This window comes from Epinephelus fuscoguttatus, linkage group LG11 (genome assembly GCF_011397635.1).
Source record: "Epinephelus fuscoguttatus linkage group LG11, E.fuscoguttatus.final_Chr_v1".
Lineage (NCBI taxonomy): Eukaryota > Metazoa > Chordata > Actinopteri > Perciformes > Serranidae > Epinephelus > Epinephelus fuscoguttatus.
The window spans coordinates 4,734,757-4,755,889 of NC_064762.1; the positions used below are offsets into that span (position 1 = coordinate 4,734,757).

The window sequence follows — 21,133 nt, forward strand, 5'->3', positions numbered from 1 at the left end:
AAGAGGCATCAATTGTGTTTTGACAACATTTCATTAATGAGTTATTGATCCAAGGAGTTTAAACCTTTGAATATCTTTTCAACTTAATCAGACTTGATTAGTCAGGCAGCTGCTGGCCCCTTTTCACAGGACTGTGTACCAGCCCTGAATCTTTTAGTGGGACGTAACTCCGGACCGTACGGGCCATACTTGTTACAACTTTTACTTGTATCACGACATTAAAACTAGAATTACTAGCTTCAAATCACACTATGTAAACCATTATGATGTCATTATTACTTCTTTTTGACAAGATGATGCCACATGAATGAAATGATGAAGAGCAGTAAGGAATATAATTAGATGTAATGCAGTGTGTGCTCTGCAGGCATGACTCGACGAACAGAATGCAAATTAGATTCAAACATTGTGAGAAATATTAAGTGGAACAGTCAAACTGAGAAGGATACTCCACAAACTCTACAGGAGATTTGGTCAGTTGCTCCAAAGCTTTGGTCTCTACGAAGGACGACATCTGGTAACTGCGGTTGATCTCTGTGGGCAGATATAGTGATATGTTGATCACAGTGACTCAGACTGAGATTGTGATTTCTACAGAGCTCATGTGTGGAGCTGTCATTTATATTTAAAAGGTTTTATTCCAATATCATAAAGCTGTTTTCAGCTATGTGTCACATACTTTTGGAAGCCTCGAAGCTGTTAAACTTGACTGGCTGGATGTAGATGACCAGGTTGGACATTTCCTCTGTGGCAAAGGCCTCACTGCCTGCCGTACCCTGCACATAACAACACACAAATATCTGATGTAATACAGCACAATGCTTTAAAGGTATACTATGCAGGAAGTGTCAGCTGCTGTTTGACAATAATATCGCCAGTGAAAGTTAAAGTCTTGTTTGCTATAATTGCATTTTTTCAGTGCAGAGCCTCTGCAGATAAATACCACCACACACTTCTACTGAGTCATAAGTGATGATTAAGAGGGATTACTTTTGTCTTTACATTGTGTTTTAGGAAAACCCTGCATAGTATACCTGCAACAAAGGGTCCGTTTTAATCCTTGAAAACAATGAGAAGGATGTTTCATGGCAAAATAATCCCATAAACTCTTTTATTCAGGACTTTGGCAAGACATCAGAAGAAATAAAATGCATTATCATATGCACACACTAGAGGGCAGCATCAGCACATGACATGCAAATAGCACCCTGTAGAGCTGCATTATTATTGCTAGTATTTGAATTTAATGTGAGATACACACCTCATCCATCGAGCCTTTTTTACAGTCGTCGTCGTCGTCGTCTTCATCCTCACTCTCTGCCTCCACCTCACCTGAGTCACAAACATAGTCACGGATAAACACCATAAATAAAGCTAAATGAACCAAGGCTAAATGTGTGTAAATTCAATTAACATCTCCACATATTTTATGCAGAACGTTGGACAGGCTGGTCAGAAAGCTGATAGCCATTTAACTAGTCTCTATCTGGGATCAGTTGCCTCCATTACATCCACAGCTGAGGCACAAATAAGCCTCACGCTGACAGGTCCCAACCCACCGAGCTCGCGGCGGCTGAGGAAATTAATTTTAATATTGTTTTGGTCGAGCTGACCCATCCTCTGCACCCACATAATGAGAGATCTACTGAAGATTTTCCCGCTGAATCTGAGGTCACACTGACTGAGGAAATTAATTTGAGCGGCGTAATGGTTGAACTGACCTATAGTGTGTGCAGCCCGCCTGTGAGGATGTCGGCTGAAGCTTTCCTGCAGAATCTGAGGTTGTGTACTACGCATGACTCACCGATAGATTTTCTGCCGTGCGGCCTCAGGCTGAGCTCGGCACCCTCTGAAGGCTGTGAGGAATCTGCCATCTCTTCTTTGGTCGAACCTGTGTGAGGAAAATCATCAGCAACAAACTACCACAACAGTACAAGGTCAAACTTGAGTAAAAATGCAGTAGAGAATAATCTGAAGTGTTGCTGAACTCTGTATTCTGTAACAAATGGTAATATTAATTGGATAACACCTTTTCACAAAGTGCTTCATAACCAGGTAACATTAGACATGACATTAAAAAGCTATGAGCTGCTTTGATGAACAAACAGAAAGAGCCACACTGATCCAAGGGTACGTCCTCCTCACTTTTCAAAAATGCCATTTCTTTCACTTTCACTCACTAAAATCTCTTTAAAAACTGTCCTTCTACAACCAAACTGCCACAATTCACATGTGAGAAGAGAGGAGCTCATCAGACTGATGATACACTCATCTAGGTCGCCTTCAAATGTTCCTGAGAATCCTCACTGGAAGCGAGACGTGAGTGTTGAGCGTCTTGTCATCCAGTCCACACTGACTGAATCTGTCTTCCGTAAACGTCTCAGCCGTCTGTCAGCAGCAGCTCCCGGGGAGCCGCGTGGACAGCAGCTGGCTAACCTGCCGTCACCACGCTGACTGACAGCAGGAATCTATTGAACCAAAGAGGTTTTCGTGTCAGCTCCATGGGAAGAAATCAGCAGTGTTCTTATATACTGACTCATTGATTTTATTTACCCACCCACTGTAGCAAGTGAGGGAAATCTATCTGTATCAAAGTAAGCGTAGACTGGGAGCCTTGATCAATCAATCACAGTAGACAGGGTTAAAGCTACAGTTTGTTCCTCCTCTTCGTAGTGCTTAGAATTTGCTAGAGTCTCAATCATGTCAGTCACTGCTCATGAACTGTGGTCAGACTGTCGAACTAGGCAAATACAAATCAAGATTCTGTTACTGATTTGCCTATTTCTCACTTAAAATGTTTCCAGAAACATATTTAAATGACTCTAAAATAAGAACGTTTTGCTCCAGCAGGTGGGCAATGTTTTATTTTTGCATGCCTGTTCCCATCATGACCACTAAGTCATCAACGTTCTCATTTCACAGCTGAACAGTCACTAAAACATGTCTCTGCAAACATTTGAGGTGAGAAATAGGCAACGCAGTAACAGAATCTTGATTCTTATCTGATCAGCGCACTGCCTAGTTTGACAGTTTGACTGCAGTTAATAAGCAGTGACTGGAATCGAACCCGGGCCGCCGTGGCAACAGCCTTGTACATGGGACGCCTGCTCTATCCACTAAGCTATCGATGCCCCCCACCATGAATTTCCCCTTGGGGATTGATAAAGTATATCTTTCTTCTTCTTCTTCTTCTTCTTCTTCTTCTTCTTCTTCTATCTTTATAAAAGTTAACAACTACAGCTTAAATAGGTTCAAAACACACATACAGCTGAATATGTGTGATGTAAACAGCTGTCTGTGCAGATTTACACTTCACTAAACAACAAAAATTGACTTGAGTACAGCAACAGGTCAACAGGTGTCAGCACTTTTATATCTGCTTGGACATATCCCTGACTCGCTTAAACAACATAAAGAAGATGGTGGATATGAATCGGATTGATACACAGAAAATTACTTAACCTCACATTATTGTGTCTCTTTTTTATTCACTTTTTTTCCCGGACCAGACTTGTTATGTAATGTTACGGTTTGTAAACTTAATTCTTGGAAAAATTTAAATAAAGAAAATCGAAAAAATTGACTTGAGGTGTTAAAAATGATGAGAGAGACGTGTCTCATGGAATCAGTGTGGATTGATACATTAAATAAAATGAAGACATATCTGTTCTATGAGATGCATGAGTAATGGATGTCAAAAATGCCTCTCAAATCGCTCTCAGGATGGATCGGCAGTCACTGTGCGCTCAACTTAACGTCAGCTAAAGCTAAGACGGAAGAGGCACTTTTCTGATTTAACTTTTATCTCATATTTTTTTGTTTTGTCTTTACTACTGGATTATCTCACATCATCAATCTGTTCTCTATCAACACATCTTAAGCCTAGTTGACATCACACGATTTTCACTGAGATTTTGACATTGCAGAGGATCTTGAGAGCCACCTTGGGTCGGAGGTGAGTCGGCAGATAGTGTGCCACAACGAGTCCTCATGTGTGAACAAGCCTACGAGCAAGTCGCCCCCTCGTCTGAGACTGGGACTGGATATCTGGCATGCTAGAAAACTGGAGAAGTGTGACATGACTGAGAAAGAGCATCAGCCAATGAGAGGCGGGATATTTCCCACGTCAGCACGCGGGAGGACGGGAGAAATGTGAGGAGGACAAGCTGCAGGGTTGAGACTTGCCAGGTCTGCTTATTAGCTGCGACTTTGGGCTTGTTTCTTCAGTGGAGATGCTTATGTCGGCTTGCTTGTTATTTAAACGCATGATAGTCGCTTCTTTTGGGCTTGTTTCCATAGCCCTGGTTGTTTGTTTCTCTCCCAAGACCTGGCAACACTGACAAACTGGCTAGCAACAAAAACAATGGTGGCGTCCACAGGATCACGGGGAGCGAGTTGTGTTTGGACCCAGGCTCCAAGTTAAAAAACGTAGTTTGGTGACATCACCACGTTATCTGGGGCTCTGTCGGCGAGGGCTCGTGGAGAAATCTTGTGGTGCGCACACACAGGTCATCACGCAGTTGGCGAGACTCCCGCTGACCGAAACACATGTCGCCAGGCATGAACACTCAAAAGATTACGATAGTCTCCGCGACGCAAAATCAGGGTGAAAATCGTGTAATGTGTTCTAGGCTTTAGGTTCAGTCCATTGATCATACAGAAATTTCAGCCGCATGTCTTGTAGAATATTTTTTTGTTTGTTTGTTTTGTCTGTCTGAAGAGCCACAGGTGTCACTGTGCCCCAACTCTAAAACTTAACATATGGGTTCCTGTCTGTTCATGACTAAAAGTCAACCACTTGTGCTACTTATCTTTGTACACCAGGGGGCAGTGTGTGTGTGTTACTGTAAGAATGAAGCTCACTGCTCAGCTACCAAAGAAAACTACAGATAATTGATTGCAAAATCTATTACAACTTACAACTGAGTGATATCCGTAATTTACAAACATGAATAAATACTGGGGAGTATAAAATACAAGAATGAAGCATGCATACACACAGATATAAAGGACACAAAGAGGTGTAGCCAACTCCTATACAGATATGAAGGATTAGGAAAAACTAAAATCAAATAGCAGCTGTGAAAATATAAAAACCCATAAAGTGAGACATATAAAGTTCAGCAGACAGTTAAGTACACACAGCAGCATGCACACACACGACACACTGAAAGCCACGACTGCCCCGTGTTTAAGACGCCCCAGTGACTAACAGTGTGTACATCTGACAGGGAGTGTATGCAACAGCCAATAATACCTTCAGCTGATGGAGAGGGCCATGAAAATGATGAATGATAAACAATAGCTCTGTTTCGCTCCAGTGATTCAGTTTCTGGACAGCAGAGGGGTGCTGGTCCATATTACAGATGGACCCAGATGGTCAGGCTACATTTTACATCTGAAACATCATAACTCAGCAGCTCCAGTGTGACATGGTGGCTCTGTTTGTGGGGTGTGACTGTGCGTGCTGTACCTGCACTGGGCGAGGAGGGCTCACACACACTGGAAGAATCGCTGTAGGTGTTGGAAACCTGCTCCGACAGTTTCTTCTTGGTGCTCCCGTCTGTCTTGTGGTGCTTCTTCTTGTTCTTCACCAGGATCTTGCCCATCAGCTCCATCGGGCTCGGCAGCGGCACACCGGACTCCAGCTGGAAAGCGATGAACACAGAGAGGTCAAAATAATCATAATAAGGTCGTCTAGAAAAAGAAAGATGAAAGCATAAGTTCATGAGAAACATTTCTGCAGAGTAAAGCAATACTCTGTGGCTTGAAAGAGAGTTTAAACAAGGAAAATCCTAAAAAGAAATATTGCCGAGTCCCAAAATGTTCCCATACTGCTAAAGATTGCTCCATTACGGCCATATTTTACAGTTTGGAGACAAATTAGGTAATTACAGGAGGAAAATACTGAAGCTGTTTACTGGAGTGAGTCATTCAAAATGTAAATCATGGCAGTTTTTTAAAGAGAAAAATCTCACCCTGCTCAAACTTCACCCTGGAAGATTCTGCTGAGCAGAGCTTGTTAGTGACCGTGAGGATCGGCACTGAGCATTACAAACTCTGTTGATGTACCAGCTCAAAAGTTTACACTTTCAACACTAAAAATCAGCTTCCTGGGGGGAAACTGAGCGTTAAACACAAATATTCGCCCTCTCGTGGGAGCTGGCTGGAAGTAGGAAGATCTCTGATTTATTTATGGGGTACACTGCTTTTGGATGAGAGTGTTTAGGGATATTAATAATGCATTATGGAGGAAGTCAGCAGTGATGTTGAATACACTCACAACACACAGAGTTTACAACTTATCAGCTATAAACATAACCAAACTTAAAAGGTTTCCTACTTTTACTTAGTTTAAAGAGCACTGGAGCAGTGATTCATACACCAAACTGGAGCCAAGATTTTCCATCCAATGGCCCAGTTTCCCAGCTGCCACACACATCCATCTGCACCTTTCTACTGTTGTTGTTGGGAAGTGATTTAACAAAGATTAGGCGTTCTGTTTGCCTTGGCTTCACTCAAACAGTTCCACTTAAATGGAAGTGGCACAACACTGGAAGTGACACATAATCTTGACCGCACTCAGATTCACAGCACTGAACCTGTTTGATTAATCTACAATTTACCTGGATATTTCAATTACTGTAGGCTCTTCCCCTCAATATCACTTAACATGATTTTTGCTTACTTGTAGAGTGAAGTAAAATGAGGGCATCAATAGAGGCAGGGAAAAAAGTAAAATAAACATTTGCGTTTGATTCTATGACCCCTAGAAATGTGTGGTGGTGTATTTATCTGCAGATGTAATGTTTGATTTTCTTCTTATTATGCATTGTTTGGGATGTTCCTGGGTGTGTAGCCCCCCAGCCAATAACAGCGAAGGAGGATTAGGGCCATGTTAAAGGAAAAAAAATCTTGGATTTCGAGAATAAAATCATAAATCTAACAGAATAAAGTCGAAATATTACAAGATTAAACTCGTAATTTTAGAAGAAAAGAAGTCAGATAAAGGTCGGAAAGTCGGTAATTAAAAGTGTAAAAGTGTATTAAAAATGTCAGAGTGTAACAGACAGTTTCAGCCGTACTGAAATAATATACTGCATTACCTATTAGATTTCAGGCGTATGAATGAAAACACATTGAACATGATAACGCACAGAGCAGCATGACCCAGATATGTGATCACCGGCAGCACCCTTCTGTAATGTAGTCTGTAATATGACACAACAACCTTCAGGCAGTATTTTTTCTGGTGGCACACTAGTGGAAGTGGATCAGTGTGGATGAAGGAAAATGAAAACAGCTTTTGGGTGGTAACACGTTACGTGATATTTTAAATGTAATAGTATCACCTGAAATCTTGTTGGTTATGTGTTATATTTCTTAGGAACAGTTAAAATGTATATTACTGTCAACCCCAACACTATTTGTACACACTGTCGCTTTTTATACCATGTTAATCGACCTGAAACATTAAAAAGCAACCACGTGGAGGAGCGTAGCTGGTAACTGCCAGAGCTGAGACAGAAGCAGGTACAGAGGTAATCAGGAAGTTTACCTGCTATTGCTATGTAGATGAAAAAATACCAATGTTAACATAACACTCAAAGGTGTCATTTTCTACAAAATTAGTACTTTTACTTTTTTTTTACCTTTACTAAAGTACAGTTCAGTCAGTCAGTAAAAGAAAACTTTATTTCCATTTGCAGTGTTATATTTGGCAATATGTTTCTGTTCTGGGGCCTCTCTGCCTTTCCTCTGGCCTACGCAGAAAGCCTCTTCCACGTGCCAACGTGGAAAGCCTTACGTCAGAGAGAGCACACGTCTCTGCCCTTCCATGTGCAAACAAGGAAAGATTGAGGCAGAGAGAGCAAACCTCCCTGCCCTTCCATGCACCTACATGGAAAGCCTAAGGCAGGGAGAGCACATCTCTGCCCTTCCACGTACAAACAAGGAAAGCTTGAGGCAGAGAGAGCAAACCTCCCTGCCCTTCCATGTGCCTAGATGTAAAGCCTAAATGTTCATTTTCACTGCCGCGATATGGAAATGCGGACTCAAACCATACACACAGGTGTGGTACGGACGTGGTGCGGAATTTCGCGTTGTTGTGTTCCAAGTCCAGGCTACGTGAACGGGTGCAGATGAACATGGATGAGAGTAGCAGCAGCAGCAGCAGAGGCAGCGAGCTAGCAAGCTAACGTTTAACAAGCGTCAACATCAACTTTCTTTAGCACTTACCACTCTCACCGCAGCCACCAAGCTGGACAATGGACTGCCAGACGTTGTCCTTTAATTCATTGTTCATAAAATCATCCTGTCTTTTATCAAAGGATGGGGTGCTGTGAAATTATCAACCTTTCTCCCACACTGTCAAGCCTGACTGGATTTCGGACTCTCCCCGTCTGCGTGACTATAAACAAACAATTTTATTGGCCCAGCTGTGTAGTTCCGCCGGCGAATTCCACGGGGGTCAAAGTCTGGGCGGAAACTTTTTTCACCGCACGAAAGTTCTGCCCTGGTGTGCAAACTTCCATAAGAACCCATGAAATCAACTTTTATATTTTTCTGCGAGAATAATCCACGCGGATATTCGCCCTCAGTGAGAATGGACTTTAAGGCAGGGAGAGCAGAAGCAAAGACCCCCCAGGAACAGAACAGAGCAGCATCAATGACAACAGAAATGACATTGATAAGTCAGACACAGCTTGAAAAGGAGGAGCTGGGGTGGAGGAGGTTTGCATAGCAGCTTGTAGAGGAAGTGTGAGTTGAGCTTGACATTGTGTCCCGCCTGAATGCTATGCTCAGTTTTTCAATTCAGGACTTTGACTTGTCAACAAGTAATTTAACACTGAGGTATTGTCACTTTTACTTACTTTAAGTTACAGATATGAATACTTCCTTTCAAATTCAATGTGTTTCAGGTGTTTGTGCAACATCTGACTGTCTCTGGCCATCTTCGGCAGATTATCAGGTCATTTAAATTTCCATTATGAGGCCGATTTTAGAAAAGGAGGAATAAACCTTTCCATGTGGAAGTATTGCCTGTTGTTGTGTAACTGCAAGCAAGGAGTGTGATGTAGTAATGTAGCCTTGAATTAAAGGTGTATCATCTTAAATTTCTTTAAAGTTGTTGTTTTCCTGCTGGCTACCTTAGCTCCAACATCTTATACTTGCTCCTCTGCCCACATGATTCTCAATCCTGCCTGCTTTCTGAGTGCAAGTGCATTTCGCCATGCCAACTCTGGTACCGTCCGCAGCTAAGGCACTAAGCCTCGACAAAACTGAACAAACTACAAGAAAAACAGCTTTATTTCTCAACATATTTTTTCAGCAGTTATAATGAAACCGTTCTGGCAACGCAGGCTTCATCAGCATAATGAATGCGGCGATGAGAGCCATATAACAAACAAGAAAGCATGTTCATGGTGAATCCAATTTTTAAGTAATTTCAGCTAATTTTTTTTGGGAAAGAGCAGACTGTTCTCAGTTTAATTGAAACAAACAAACACTGTCACCAGTCTCTCCTATTCACCACCGACGACACTTTATGTGGAGTGGAGATACAAGAGGAGCTTGAATTTCTCAGAAAACTGTAATCCCCTTTATTCTCACCTTAGGCTAAACCAAAACCAATCTAGCTATATTACCCCATCTGCCCCTGCCCCTATGGACTAACGGAGCTGATATCCCATTTGATACGCTGTATACGTGGCTGTCTCCATGCCAGAGGGGAGTGGTTGTCATTGCACTCACCTTTCCCAGTTATTACATGCTCAGTGGTAGAAATCTGATTCCTCAACGGCACTTTCTCTTTCTGTCTCCCTCCCTCTCTCTCTAACTTCTCCCTTGGTGTCTGTCTCCTCATATCTCTCTCCTTCTCCTTCCCTCAGCCACTCCATTCGAAAGGCTTCCCCCTGATAATACTTCAATGTCAAATCCAGTCAGAAGGCAGCTGGGAACTTAAGCTGCTCTACAGTGTTATATCAGCGGGGACAAGAAGACATCCCTGGTGGATATCACATGTGTGTGCAGGATTGCATGTATATGTTCCCATGTGATCCCCCCCCCCGACACTGTGAGAGGAGTCTGAGTGTGCACGTAAGAGTTTGTGCGACAAGTGTCTAACATTTCCCTCACGTAAGTGCCTGCGTCATTACACACAAAGACGCCTGTCGGAGGGAGGGGGGGGGGTTAAGAGAGTTTGGCCACAAAGAGACAAAGCAAGCTTTTGACTGGTAGCCATGGCAACAGAGGAGAGACAGATAAAGGGCTGCCAAGAAAAGCCACGTTTAGATTACAGCGTAAAACACTTCCATTTAATCTTACACGGCTGTCATTTGCAGTCTCCCCCGTGATAACGGAGAGGTGATGCAGGGGAATAAAACGACTGCGGGAGGAATCATTAAAAGTTGGCTTCCATGGCACGTAAATAGCCACAGGTATGTGTGTGTGTGTGTGTGTCTGTGATTGAAAATGAGAATGAAACAGCGGAGAGAGACAGAGAGATAAAGTCTAGGAGGCCATTTAGGAGCGTGCCAGGAGTGACAGAAAGAGGAAAGACAGCAACAACACATTTTGCCAGGTGCTAGAGGACATGTCGATATGGTGCTGCTTTTGAGACAGATGGAGAGGGGGAGAGGACACAGACAAATATTAGTGTGTGTGTCTGTGTGTGTGAACAAATGAATTAATATATATGTCAGTGTCCGGGAACTTGTGGCTTTTTGACTCCCGAATGTATATCTGTATGGGCAGCGAGCTGGCCAGCAGTGTTCAAGGACATTTCTTTGGCGCACTCATCTGTGTAATAATCTGTGCTGAATCTCTCGCCGCTGGCCGTGGCGTATGCATCTGTGTGTGTTAGAAAGAGAGGGAGCAACAGGGAGACTAGGCAACTGTGAATGTATGTGTGAGCACATGCACATGTGTGTGTGTGTTTGAACATCTTATGTACTCACAGGATATTTCTCCAGAGGGTCTGTCAGTAATGCGTCTCCAAATATTGACCGGCAGTATTCAGCCATCTTAGCCTGCTGCTTCGGTCTGGAAGTCATCACACACACAAACACAAACACACATTATCATGGTTTATCTGCTAAATACACACATACACTGAATACATATGTTACAAGGCCTGTCACAGTAACTGCTGTTGTTGGACGATATATTGTCCCAGAAATGACTGAAAATAAACATTATCATTGTCATTTTGACACCAATTTATGCCACTAATATGACGACTATATAATCGCATACACCCACAGGCTATTTTATTAGGTACACCTTGCTATTACTGGGTTGCAACTGCTATTTCAGACCATCCTCTGTAAACCCTAGAGATGTTTGTGTGAAAATCCCAGTAGATCAGCAGTTTCTGAAAAACTCACACCAGCCCGTCTGGCACCAACAACCACGCCACGTTCAAAGTCACTTAAATCACCTTTCTTCCCCATTCTGATGCTCAGTTTGAACTTCAGCAGGTCACCTTGACCATGCCTACATGCCTAAAGGCACTGAGTCGCTGCCATGTGATTGGCTGATTAGCTATTTGCGATAACAAGCAGTTGAACAGGTGTAGCTAATAAAGTGGCCAGTGAGTGTATAATATAATAATGCACGTACACCCTTTCAAAAAGCAATGCACTTTAAATTCTGGAGAATATTCAGACATTGGAATACAAATTTAAAAAAATATTTGACACATTTTTCAAATAGTAGTTTATACTTACAAATTTATATATGAAATAAGAACTGTTGAGTTTTTGTTACCTTAAAATTAGCCATTTATATTTACATAGGGAGTGAGTCCTTGTCTACAGAAACTAAACACTGGATCAAGATAGGGCCATTCACATTTTCATGCTTTCACATCAGCCAAAGTAGTTAGAGATATTTTTTCATGAAACTGCTTTATCGGTGTTTTTTCCGGTTTAAATCACCTGGTCTGTTTGTACTGAAGAAGAAGGGACCTCTGCAGATAATTCAGCTCACGGTAAAAACCTCCTGAACAGTGAACGGTGAAGAAATTCTACCTGGGACAAGTTTCAGCTAGTCACAATCTGTAAAGCTCACCAATGGATTCCATTAACTCCCCTAAATCTAAAGCCCAGTTCAGACCAAAGAATCACGATGAGATGAAACCGTTTTAGAACGGCGTGAAGTGGCCGGTCTGAGCTAGACTACAGGCGACTGATGATGTCACCTGCAACTCAGCTGGTCAAACTAGAACATTGAATTTCCCCTCAGGGGATTAATAAAGTAAATAAACTTAGAATGTAATGCACTTCACCTGTTTCAGCAGCCAGTGTTTGTGGTGAAGTTCACTTGCGACTAAAAGCCACACTTAGCAACCCCTGGGAACATCACAATTACCTCCATATTCCTGCCAGTGTGCTGCTGTTGGCTCCCGGGGATCGACGGCCTGGGAGGTGAGCAGCTTGCTGGTGGATTTACGGAGTGGAGGCTGAAGTTGTTGGAGTTTAAAACTACAAACGATGGACTTCCAGTGGTTGGCATTCTAATGACTATCAGGGCTGTGCCTCTTCAGGCCACCTGTAAGCTACACTGTGCTATACTGTATTTGAAGTGTTGTTTTAGTTTTCTTCGGACTCGTGCAAGAAGCCAGGGGTGGAGAGGAAAAAATGGGAGAATCACTGCGTCTAAGTCTTATCATGCTCCGGGAAACCTGATTATTTGGGCATCACGTTGGCTGAAATGTTGGTGACAGTCTTATGTGAACAAACATCCATGTAAGCACAACGGACAATATCAAGGTCAGCAAAATGATCTAAGTCATTCGCCCATTTATCATACGATAGGTCGATAACGTCATTATCGTTAAAGGCCTAGATGTTGCTCCTAAGAAGCCCCTCAGAGCCGTTAAAAGACAAAACAACCAATGACATCTGGGGCATTGGTGGCTTGGTGGTAAAGCAGGCGCCCCATGTACTAGGCTGTTGCCGCAGCGGCCCGGGTTCAAATCCAGCCTGTGGCCCTTTGCTGCATGTCACTCCCTCTCTCTCTCCCCCTTTCACACTTGTCTGTCCTATCAATTAAAGGCTTAAAAATGCCCAAAAAATATCTTTAAAAAAACAAAACAATGACATCTTTCTCTTAAAAGCTGAGTTGATAGCTAAACAGCTGATACACACAGAAGGGCTGATTGGGCCTACTGATGTTAAACCATCCAGTGACGGACTGTGCTGATCAATACAGTCAGCACTCATTCTGTAGACTTTGCACGCCTGACTTCACACAATCTGTTGACTTACGAGTCCACGTGGTTCTCAAAAGACAGGATGATGGGGAAGGGCGAGGTCTTGAAGGCACACTCTGCTATGGCCTCGATCACCTCCTAAAAACACAAATAGAGAGGAAAAATAATTGATAAAATAAATTAAGCTGAATACAGGTACACATACGGCAGAACTTTGTTGTTATTTGAGTAATGAAATACACATTAAAAACAACAGCACAAAGCAGGTTTTAAAATGAGGTGCGGTCAGGAGTGTTGTTGGCGTGTTACTATTTTGAGGCAGCAGAAGGCGACTGCATAATTGACCAACAAAAACCTGGTCTAAAGCCAGAGTAACAATAATCCCTGCTATTCAAAGGCTGCAAGATAGTAAGATGCACCTACAGGTTCACAATATGCATACACTTTTCTTGTTAGACACACAGGGATGTGCAGATGAGCTGTGAGTGGGTAAAATAATACATCATTAATGAGGAAAATATTAATTACCTTCTCTAAAATGTGAACGTAGCAGAGAGCAGAGCAGAGCTGCTGTCCAACTCCCCATTAAGAAGAGATGCTGTGTGCATTTACACACAAGGAGCAGCATAACATCATTGATTATTTCAGAAGCCAGAAGTTTAATTCTGTTTCCTCTGTCAAGTTTATAACTCCAGTTGTTAGTTTTGCTGCTTAAAGGTCCAACGATATTTGCTGCAGTGACTTTGCTGCTCTTTCTGCGCAGAATACTGCTTGCTTCTCAAATATGCTGAATCCGCCATGTGAGGGAAATAGGAAGGGAATAGGAGATGACACTGATTTGTTGAATTCATGTTATACCCAAAACACACCTATGATTAATTAAGGGATTAAATACAACCCCTTTGCCCCTTGTGCCTTAAGCGGGATTTATACTTACGCGTCAAATCAACGCTTTTCCTGACATGCACCTCCCCAGAAATGAAAGTACGCATCACAGACCTACTGTCTGTTTCTGTGAGCTGAAACCATTTCCCTCAGTGGAAACAACGCTTTTATTTACTTTAATTTCACAGATAAGAAACAATAAATTGTGAACACAATAAAGCCTCCAGCATTTTAAGTCTTGTGTGTGATTTATCCTGGCTTCGTATGAGCAGAGGAAATCTCCCCTTGTCCCTATGCTTAAGCAGGATTTATACTTATGCGTCAAATTGACACCGTACCTATGGCGCAGGCTCTGTGTCGACATAGAGCCTTCACCATACCCTAAGCCAGTGTAAAATGCAATAGGCTTGTGCTAATAACGTTAGCATGTTATATTTGTTTGGAAACGTGTTCAGTACAAGACATTTGTTTTGTCAGTGAGCCTTCTGAGATTTAATGGAGCTGAATTTTGTAACATTACCTTTGTTAAATATTGCTGTTGTCCCTGGCTTCATATGAGCAGAGGAAAAGTTCGCTAGCCACTAGGCTAATTTATACAATGTAAAATGCATTAGGCTTGTGCTAAAAACATTAGCGTGTTGTATTTGTATTTGAAACTGTCTCTATTAAGCCACATTTAATGTGTGTTTTGACTCAACTAAACTTCACAGCACTTAGCAGAAACCCCACCGCCAACTAATATTTTGGAGGTGTAACAGCAGTGTGACACAGACACACCACTGCACACGTGTAAATGCTCACAACAGCGTACAGTAGGCCATGTGTGTAGGCTACGGCGTAGGCTCTGCATCGAGCTGACACACAAGTATAAATCCTGCTTTTCTTAACACCCAGATTGTGAAACGTTTACCTAGCAGAAGCCCTACATGTCGCTGCTCTACGCAGTTTACACCTTGGGTTTAAACAGGGCCCTGACACTGTTAGTTTCTGTAACAATATGCTACGGAGTCACTAGAATATAAAACATACTGAAACACTCTTGAGCTCACATACCAGCCAGAGTTATATCTATTTACTGTGATATGATTTCCTACATTTCCTCGAATGCCTGAGAGCCTCCCCCAGAGAATATGCCCAAGTGTGTTGACATCAGTAACTGTAGGAGAGAGCAAGACTGATAAGATAGTAGTACAAAAACTAAATTACACTCCGCCTTACTCCAAATGCAACATGTTATCTGGCTGCGTGGTGTATTGAGGATACTGATGCCGGAGGAGTTATGCGGCAGTGTGTATCAAATGCATGTGTGTGCAGAATGTCAACATGATGCTGCTCTTTCTGTTTGATAATACGAAAGGAAATCCTGTTAAGTATATCGCAAATTGCTGTGTGCTCAGTCATTCATGTCCCGCAAATTTCAGCACGGATATGCTTACGGAAATGGGTGCTGAGCCGCGAAGTGGCGATGCCGCCCGACTCCAGTGAAGACAGTTCAACATCTGATATCGGGTTTCTAAGCCAGTGATTGTCTAAGTCAATTACACCATCGTTAACAATAGTGTCAGTTCAGTTAATGCCTTCATTTCCATTTGTTCCATTCTCCTCCAATAAAAATCTTTGTCTGTAACTCAACCCTCTCCATCTGTAGCTCTCCTCTGTCCTCCGTCTCTCAAAACTCTTCTCTTTTTTGCATTTCACTCTCAGCGTAATTCCATTAAGCTTGTTCTACTTCTTTTGTTACTCTCATTAGAACTAAATTTCCTCTATCAATCAATCCACCCACCTCCCTCTTTCTTTTTCTCCTGACACCTACTCTGCCCTTAGATTTTCACACCCTCCTCCTCCGATCAAAGCGTATCTTCCTCTTTGTCTTTTTATCTTCTGAGACTTCAATAAGCGCCCCTCAGCTCTTCAGTTTAGGGCTGTTCAGTGCGTCCCCGTCCTTTACGATCTGCCATCTGCTGAATACATGCCCCACTTTTGTTTATCCCACTTGTTATTCAGCTCTGCTCTCCTCCATGCTTACTTTTCTCTTCTGTGTCTGACTGCACGTGCCTGCCTGTCTGTCTACAGTATATATTTAGGTCCTGAAGAGTTTCATGAAATCAAACCCGATTTCTGATACTGTTGATGGTGAGCATTTTTTCCGCAATGGCCATTCGCTTGAAAATGATGCATGCATGTAATCCAGCGCCATGTTATCTCATTGATAACAGACACACTGTCTACTGCTGGCTCCCTTTACATTGTGTCAGAGCTGTATTAGGTTACTGCTACTGCAAACAACATTCCCTACTGCAACTGCTTCATGTTAAAGCTCTTCAAAACACAGGGTGGGTTTTTTGTGAAGCAGTGACACAAAATGCAATGTGTTTGTGACTGCAGTTAGTGCTGACATGATCTCCACAGGTTGTAATTATTATTGACAGACGTCTTTATAAAAACAATGCGAGTTTGTTTGGCTGCTCTGCAAACAGACACATCACTTGTTCCTCCATTGTATTGCAGACAAAGTAGCTGCTCAGTAAGTGTTTGCTGTAGTACTGTATTTAACTGCACCTGCTGTGTCGTCAAATCAACCAGGACTGAAATCTTAAGCTCAGTTCAGATCAAAGATTTTTCGACCCTTTGAGAACGTTACAGGGAAAAGTTGCAGCATGTAAACTGGTCTGTCTCATCTCGACATACGCTGGCTGCTGGTGCCACCTGCGACTCAGCTCGTTAAGTTTACAATGTACGGCACATTCCCTGTTTCAACAGCTAATCAGCTTGTAGCGAAGTCAGCTGGTCATTTCAGTGACAATCTGTCAGCAGGCGGTGTGTTCGCTTGCTGCGGCAATCTCTAACAGCCCTCCGTCACTGCCGAGCCCGTCTCATTTACTTTCCCGCGGCTGTTGTATGTTGGTCTCCATCCTCACAGGGTATTGGTGAGTTGCTGCTGCTGCTGCTGCTGGATGTATGTGCGTATGTCACCCGCAAAAAAGTACTCAGTTGTTACTTGTACCTGGAAAGTTGTGAGTTATAATGAAAATACAGAGTTGTTGCCAAAGAGATGATACACCGTCTCGTCACATTGATTTAAAGTGGCAGGTTGCATGATGTTGCAGACCAAACCAACCATCCACAGTATGACGATGACAATAACAGGATATGCATCTAAGCTACTGGATATTTCTCTTTCAGTTTGCTTTACTTTGATTTTTTTAGTCTGAAACAGTCTGTATTTTGGTGCAGGGGTGCATGTGTTTGAAGATGCACATGTTCACACAGATGGCAGAGAACACACTTGAACAACAAAAAGACATTTTGTCAGATTTAATCCTGTGTCCATGTGTTAATTGATCATTTGTCTCTTCCTACATGCCAAATATGCGTTAAAAAATCAGCATCAGAGGATTTTTGCATTGAAACCCCTGCCCTCTCAAAGGACTCATCCTGCATTCATGGGCATTTACAAAAGTTCATTAAGTCAAATTCGACATTGGGCGACTAGCTAACCATACCGCCTCAAATAAAACCGCACTTCACCACTTGTGGGCTGTAGTGACTTGCTAACAGAGCAATATGGAGAGAGATAGGAGCACGTGTGTGGACAAAATCTTCAATTTCAATTCCAAAAATCTCTCTTGTAACTGTACACCACAAAAATATTCTGTTTTACTGGGAAATATGAAGATAAAGACTCTCTAACATCCATTTCAAGGGGACTTTTAAGTTATACTATGCAGGATTTTCATTAAAAACAAAAACAAAAACAATGTATAGACTCATACAGAAGTAATCCCAATCATCAATCTCAATCATCAATTATGACCCAAGTGTGTGGCGGTGTATCTTTATGCAGAGACTCTGCCCTCTGCCTCTATCTTCTTCTTATTTTTGGTTTTCAGAACGTTTATGGGCGTGTACACAGACAGACCTAAGGTGAGGGTTTAAAAAAAAGGTAGCAACCAGGTGCCAGACCGCCAGCAGCTATGGCAAGCCATTTTTAACATTTAATCGCTAAGTTTGACTATCCGGAATTACCATTATAGATATCAACAACATTATTTTGACTAGTCGTAATGTCATTGTGACTAGTATGCATTTTAATTGAAGATATCTATGATGTCATTCTGACTAGTCAAAACTACAGTTACAGATATCTGTAATTCAGTTTTGACTAGTAACATTCAAACTATTTTTGCCATTCATGTGTATGGGGTTTGTCATTATAGATATCTCCAATGTAGTTGCGGATATCTGCAACGTCATTTTGACTAGCTGAAACTTAATTCAAGATATCTAGAAAGGATCATGTAGATATCTTCAATTGATGATAATTAAAGATATCTTGAACTTGAATTATGACTAGTCAAAATTATATTGTAGATATCTCAAACTGGAATTACAGATATCTCCAGTTCAGTTGCAAATATCCGCAATAAGAACTGCAGATATCCGCAACTACATTGGAGATATCTATAATGACAAACCCCATACACATGAATGGCAAAAGTAGTTTGAATCTTACCAGTCAAAACTGAATTACCGATATCTGTAATTAGAGTTTTGACTAGGCAAAATTATGTTGCAGATATCAGTAATGAATATCCAGTCTAGCTATTAAATGTTAAAACGGCTTGCCATAAGCAGCAGGCATCCAAGAGACACAGCGCTGAAAGAGAAATGAATATAACAGGTGCAACGCCAAATGAAAGTGAATTTGGGGTTGGCTTTTATTCAGTAGTAAATGGCAATCCTGCATAGTATATCTTTAAAGTCTGCACTACGAGGAAGAATCATGTTAATTAAATATAATTAACTACAAATAAAGATGAAACCTATTTTAACCCTAAAATATCGAAAACACAAAGTAATTAAAACACAGAGGGATGCGAGTGTTGGTCCAACCCCCGACACTCAACAGTATTTAATGCATTAAGTGGATCATGTGTAAAGACTGTGAATTACATCATCTGTCCGCAAGGTCCGTTTACCCAGAATCCCCCTCTCTGTATCTGTAGACAAAGACATTAAAATGCATGTTCACAGAAACGTGCCTCAGCCCGTGCTCCCCCCACCCAACCCCTCGCTCATATCGCTATCACTCTGCTCTCCTTGTGTTACCTTGAAGGAGATTTCAGTTGTCATGGTGAAGCCGTGAGTGATGACGGGCTCTTCTTCTGTGGTGCGACCCTTCCAGCAGTCCAGTTCGATGCAGCGGCACCCTGACAGGAGAACCTGTTTGTACATCTCGACTGACGAGTTCCCTGCGAGCTGGCCGGCTGCAAAAGCAAACACACACAAACACAACACTTCAGGTAACTGCTGTATTGACCCCAGAGGAACCAGGAAGTCTACAGTAGCATGTCCTCCCACCTCTCAAGAGCTCATTAACCGCATGAGCTGCTAGCATGCAGTAAAAACAATACAACTGTCGTTATCTGAAGCAGGAAAATCTCATCACCCTGTCACCATTAGCGAAGCAATTATCTTTTCACATTACCAGCGTGCTTTCCTGCAACATGGTGGGAACTGTGTCAAAGTGAGAGGCAGCTCTGTGTTCTCACTTCAGCTGGCATCATTCACTCCCTCCATTTTTTCATTCCTTTTCTCATTTTCCCTCTCGCTCGTTCTTTCTCTTCTTTTGATAGACATCCTCGTTTAAATCCATTAGGAAGACACTTTCTTTACTAAATGAGGTCATGTGTTGCACACTGCATAAAACATTGCTTTGGTTTCCCGTGCATCAGTAGAATGGAAATACATCAGCGTGAATGAATAAGCTGCACACGCTGCTGTCGGTCTAATTATCTCGCGTGGATCTTCTATTATGAAGTCGTGAAACATAAGCAGTGCGAGGACAAAAATCCAGCCCACACCTCTCTGTTAGCTGTTATAACATCCTAATGTGTCACTATGAAAATACGTAAAGAAGAACTGTGTTCGTGAGGAGAGAATCAAGGACCTGTTGTTTGTTTTTCTCATTTCTTCATTTCGCAGGCCATGAGTCTGGCCTATTACAGAAATTCCATTTTTTCCATCGCTGGAGAAATTTGATCCACTTGAAAGATTAAATGCTCTCCAGTTCCCCCCAGAATAGATTTGAATAGATGAATTCTAATATCCATCCGAGAGAAAATGGCCTGTGTATTGTGCCTGCCATGCTTGCGCACTGCTGGGAGCCAGTTACTGTGACTACCAGTCTAAAGAAATATTTAACTCATGAATATCAATGAAGTGAGTCTCATGACATGACTTGATTGGATAACCTCTGGAGAGGCAACGCAAGACAGGGGGCCTGATATGCACCAGCGCGTTTGATTGACTTAACTGTGAGGTATTCACTTGCACAGCCAAAATGAACGAGCGACGTGTTCATGTGTTGAAGAATAAACGATGCGCATGTGCAATCAGTCAGTGAAATTGGGGTTGAGTGGTTGTATGTGGGAGCAGACAGGCTTTGTGTGTCGATGTATGTGCGTACCTGTGAGGTATGTGTTGTGTGAGGAGTTGATGAAATAGTGAGAGAGGGGAAGGGTCATGTCTTCACTCTGGTCCAGCTTCTCAGGGGGGATGATGGTGTTCTCCTCCCCACTTAGATACCTGGCAAAGCCCTCCAACGAGATCTGACCTGCACGGACACAACAGAGCACAGACATGTTGGTCAAAATGATAGGTTTGAAAACTAATGATATTCTTTATGTTTCTTACTGTCAACAAATCAAATGAAAAGAACTAAACCGACAATGAACTGATCCAACCAGTACTGTCTCTGGAGCCAAATCCTGGTATATCTTATTCCTCTGTGCCACAGACGTCTATTATGTCCAAAATCTATCTGGTTTATGCCCTTTTTCTGAAAAAGACAACATTCCTACTGAGCTGTTCACATGGCAAATGACAAATAATGCTCCACATGTTTAAATGCAGCCGTGCAAACTCCGATTAATGTGGATAAGTGTAAAATTGGATGGCGTACATTAAACCTGTTCGTTCTTTATTTGTTTAAGTGAATTTATGTCCTTTTGAGTTATTTTATCTTGTATT

At 42.2% G+C, this 21,133-nt stretch overlaps 1 protein-coding gene across 3 annotated transcripts in view; it reads right to left on the reverse strand.

Moving 5' to 3' along the window:
* The window catches only part of LOC125897182 (1-phosphatidylinositol 4,5-bisphosphate phosphodiesterase beta-1), a 188,707-nt gene that overhangs the window by 23,116 nt on the left and 144,458 nt on the right, over nt 1–21,133 (reverse strand). For all 3 annotated transcript variants that reach the window (XR_007450391.1, XM_049590298.1, XM_049590300.1), the window contains exons 10-18: nt 20,571–20,717; nt 19,211–19,368; nt 13,272–13,354; nt 10,959–11,043; nt 5,474–5,648; nt 1,805–1,891; nt 1,262–1,332; nt 680–776; nt 450–534 (exon numbers count right to left, since the gene is read on the reverse strand). Coding sequence is in view for 2 of the 3 variants with exons in the window: in XM_049590298.1 (XP_049446255.1) it covers nt 450–534; nt 680–776; nt 1,262–1,332; nt 1,805–1,891; nt 5,474–5,648; nt 10,959–11,043; nt 13,272–13,354; nt 19,211–19,368; nt 20,571–20,717 (988 nt within the window). In the remaining variant the exon portion in view is untranslated. The remainder of the gene's footprint in view (nt 1–449; nt 535–679; nt 777–1,261; nt 1,333–1,804; nt 1,892–5,473; nt 5,649–10,958; nt 11,044–13,271; nt 13,355–19,210; nt 19,369–20,570; nt 20,718–21,133) is intronic.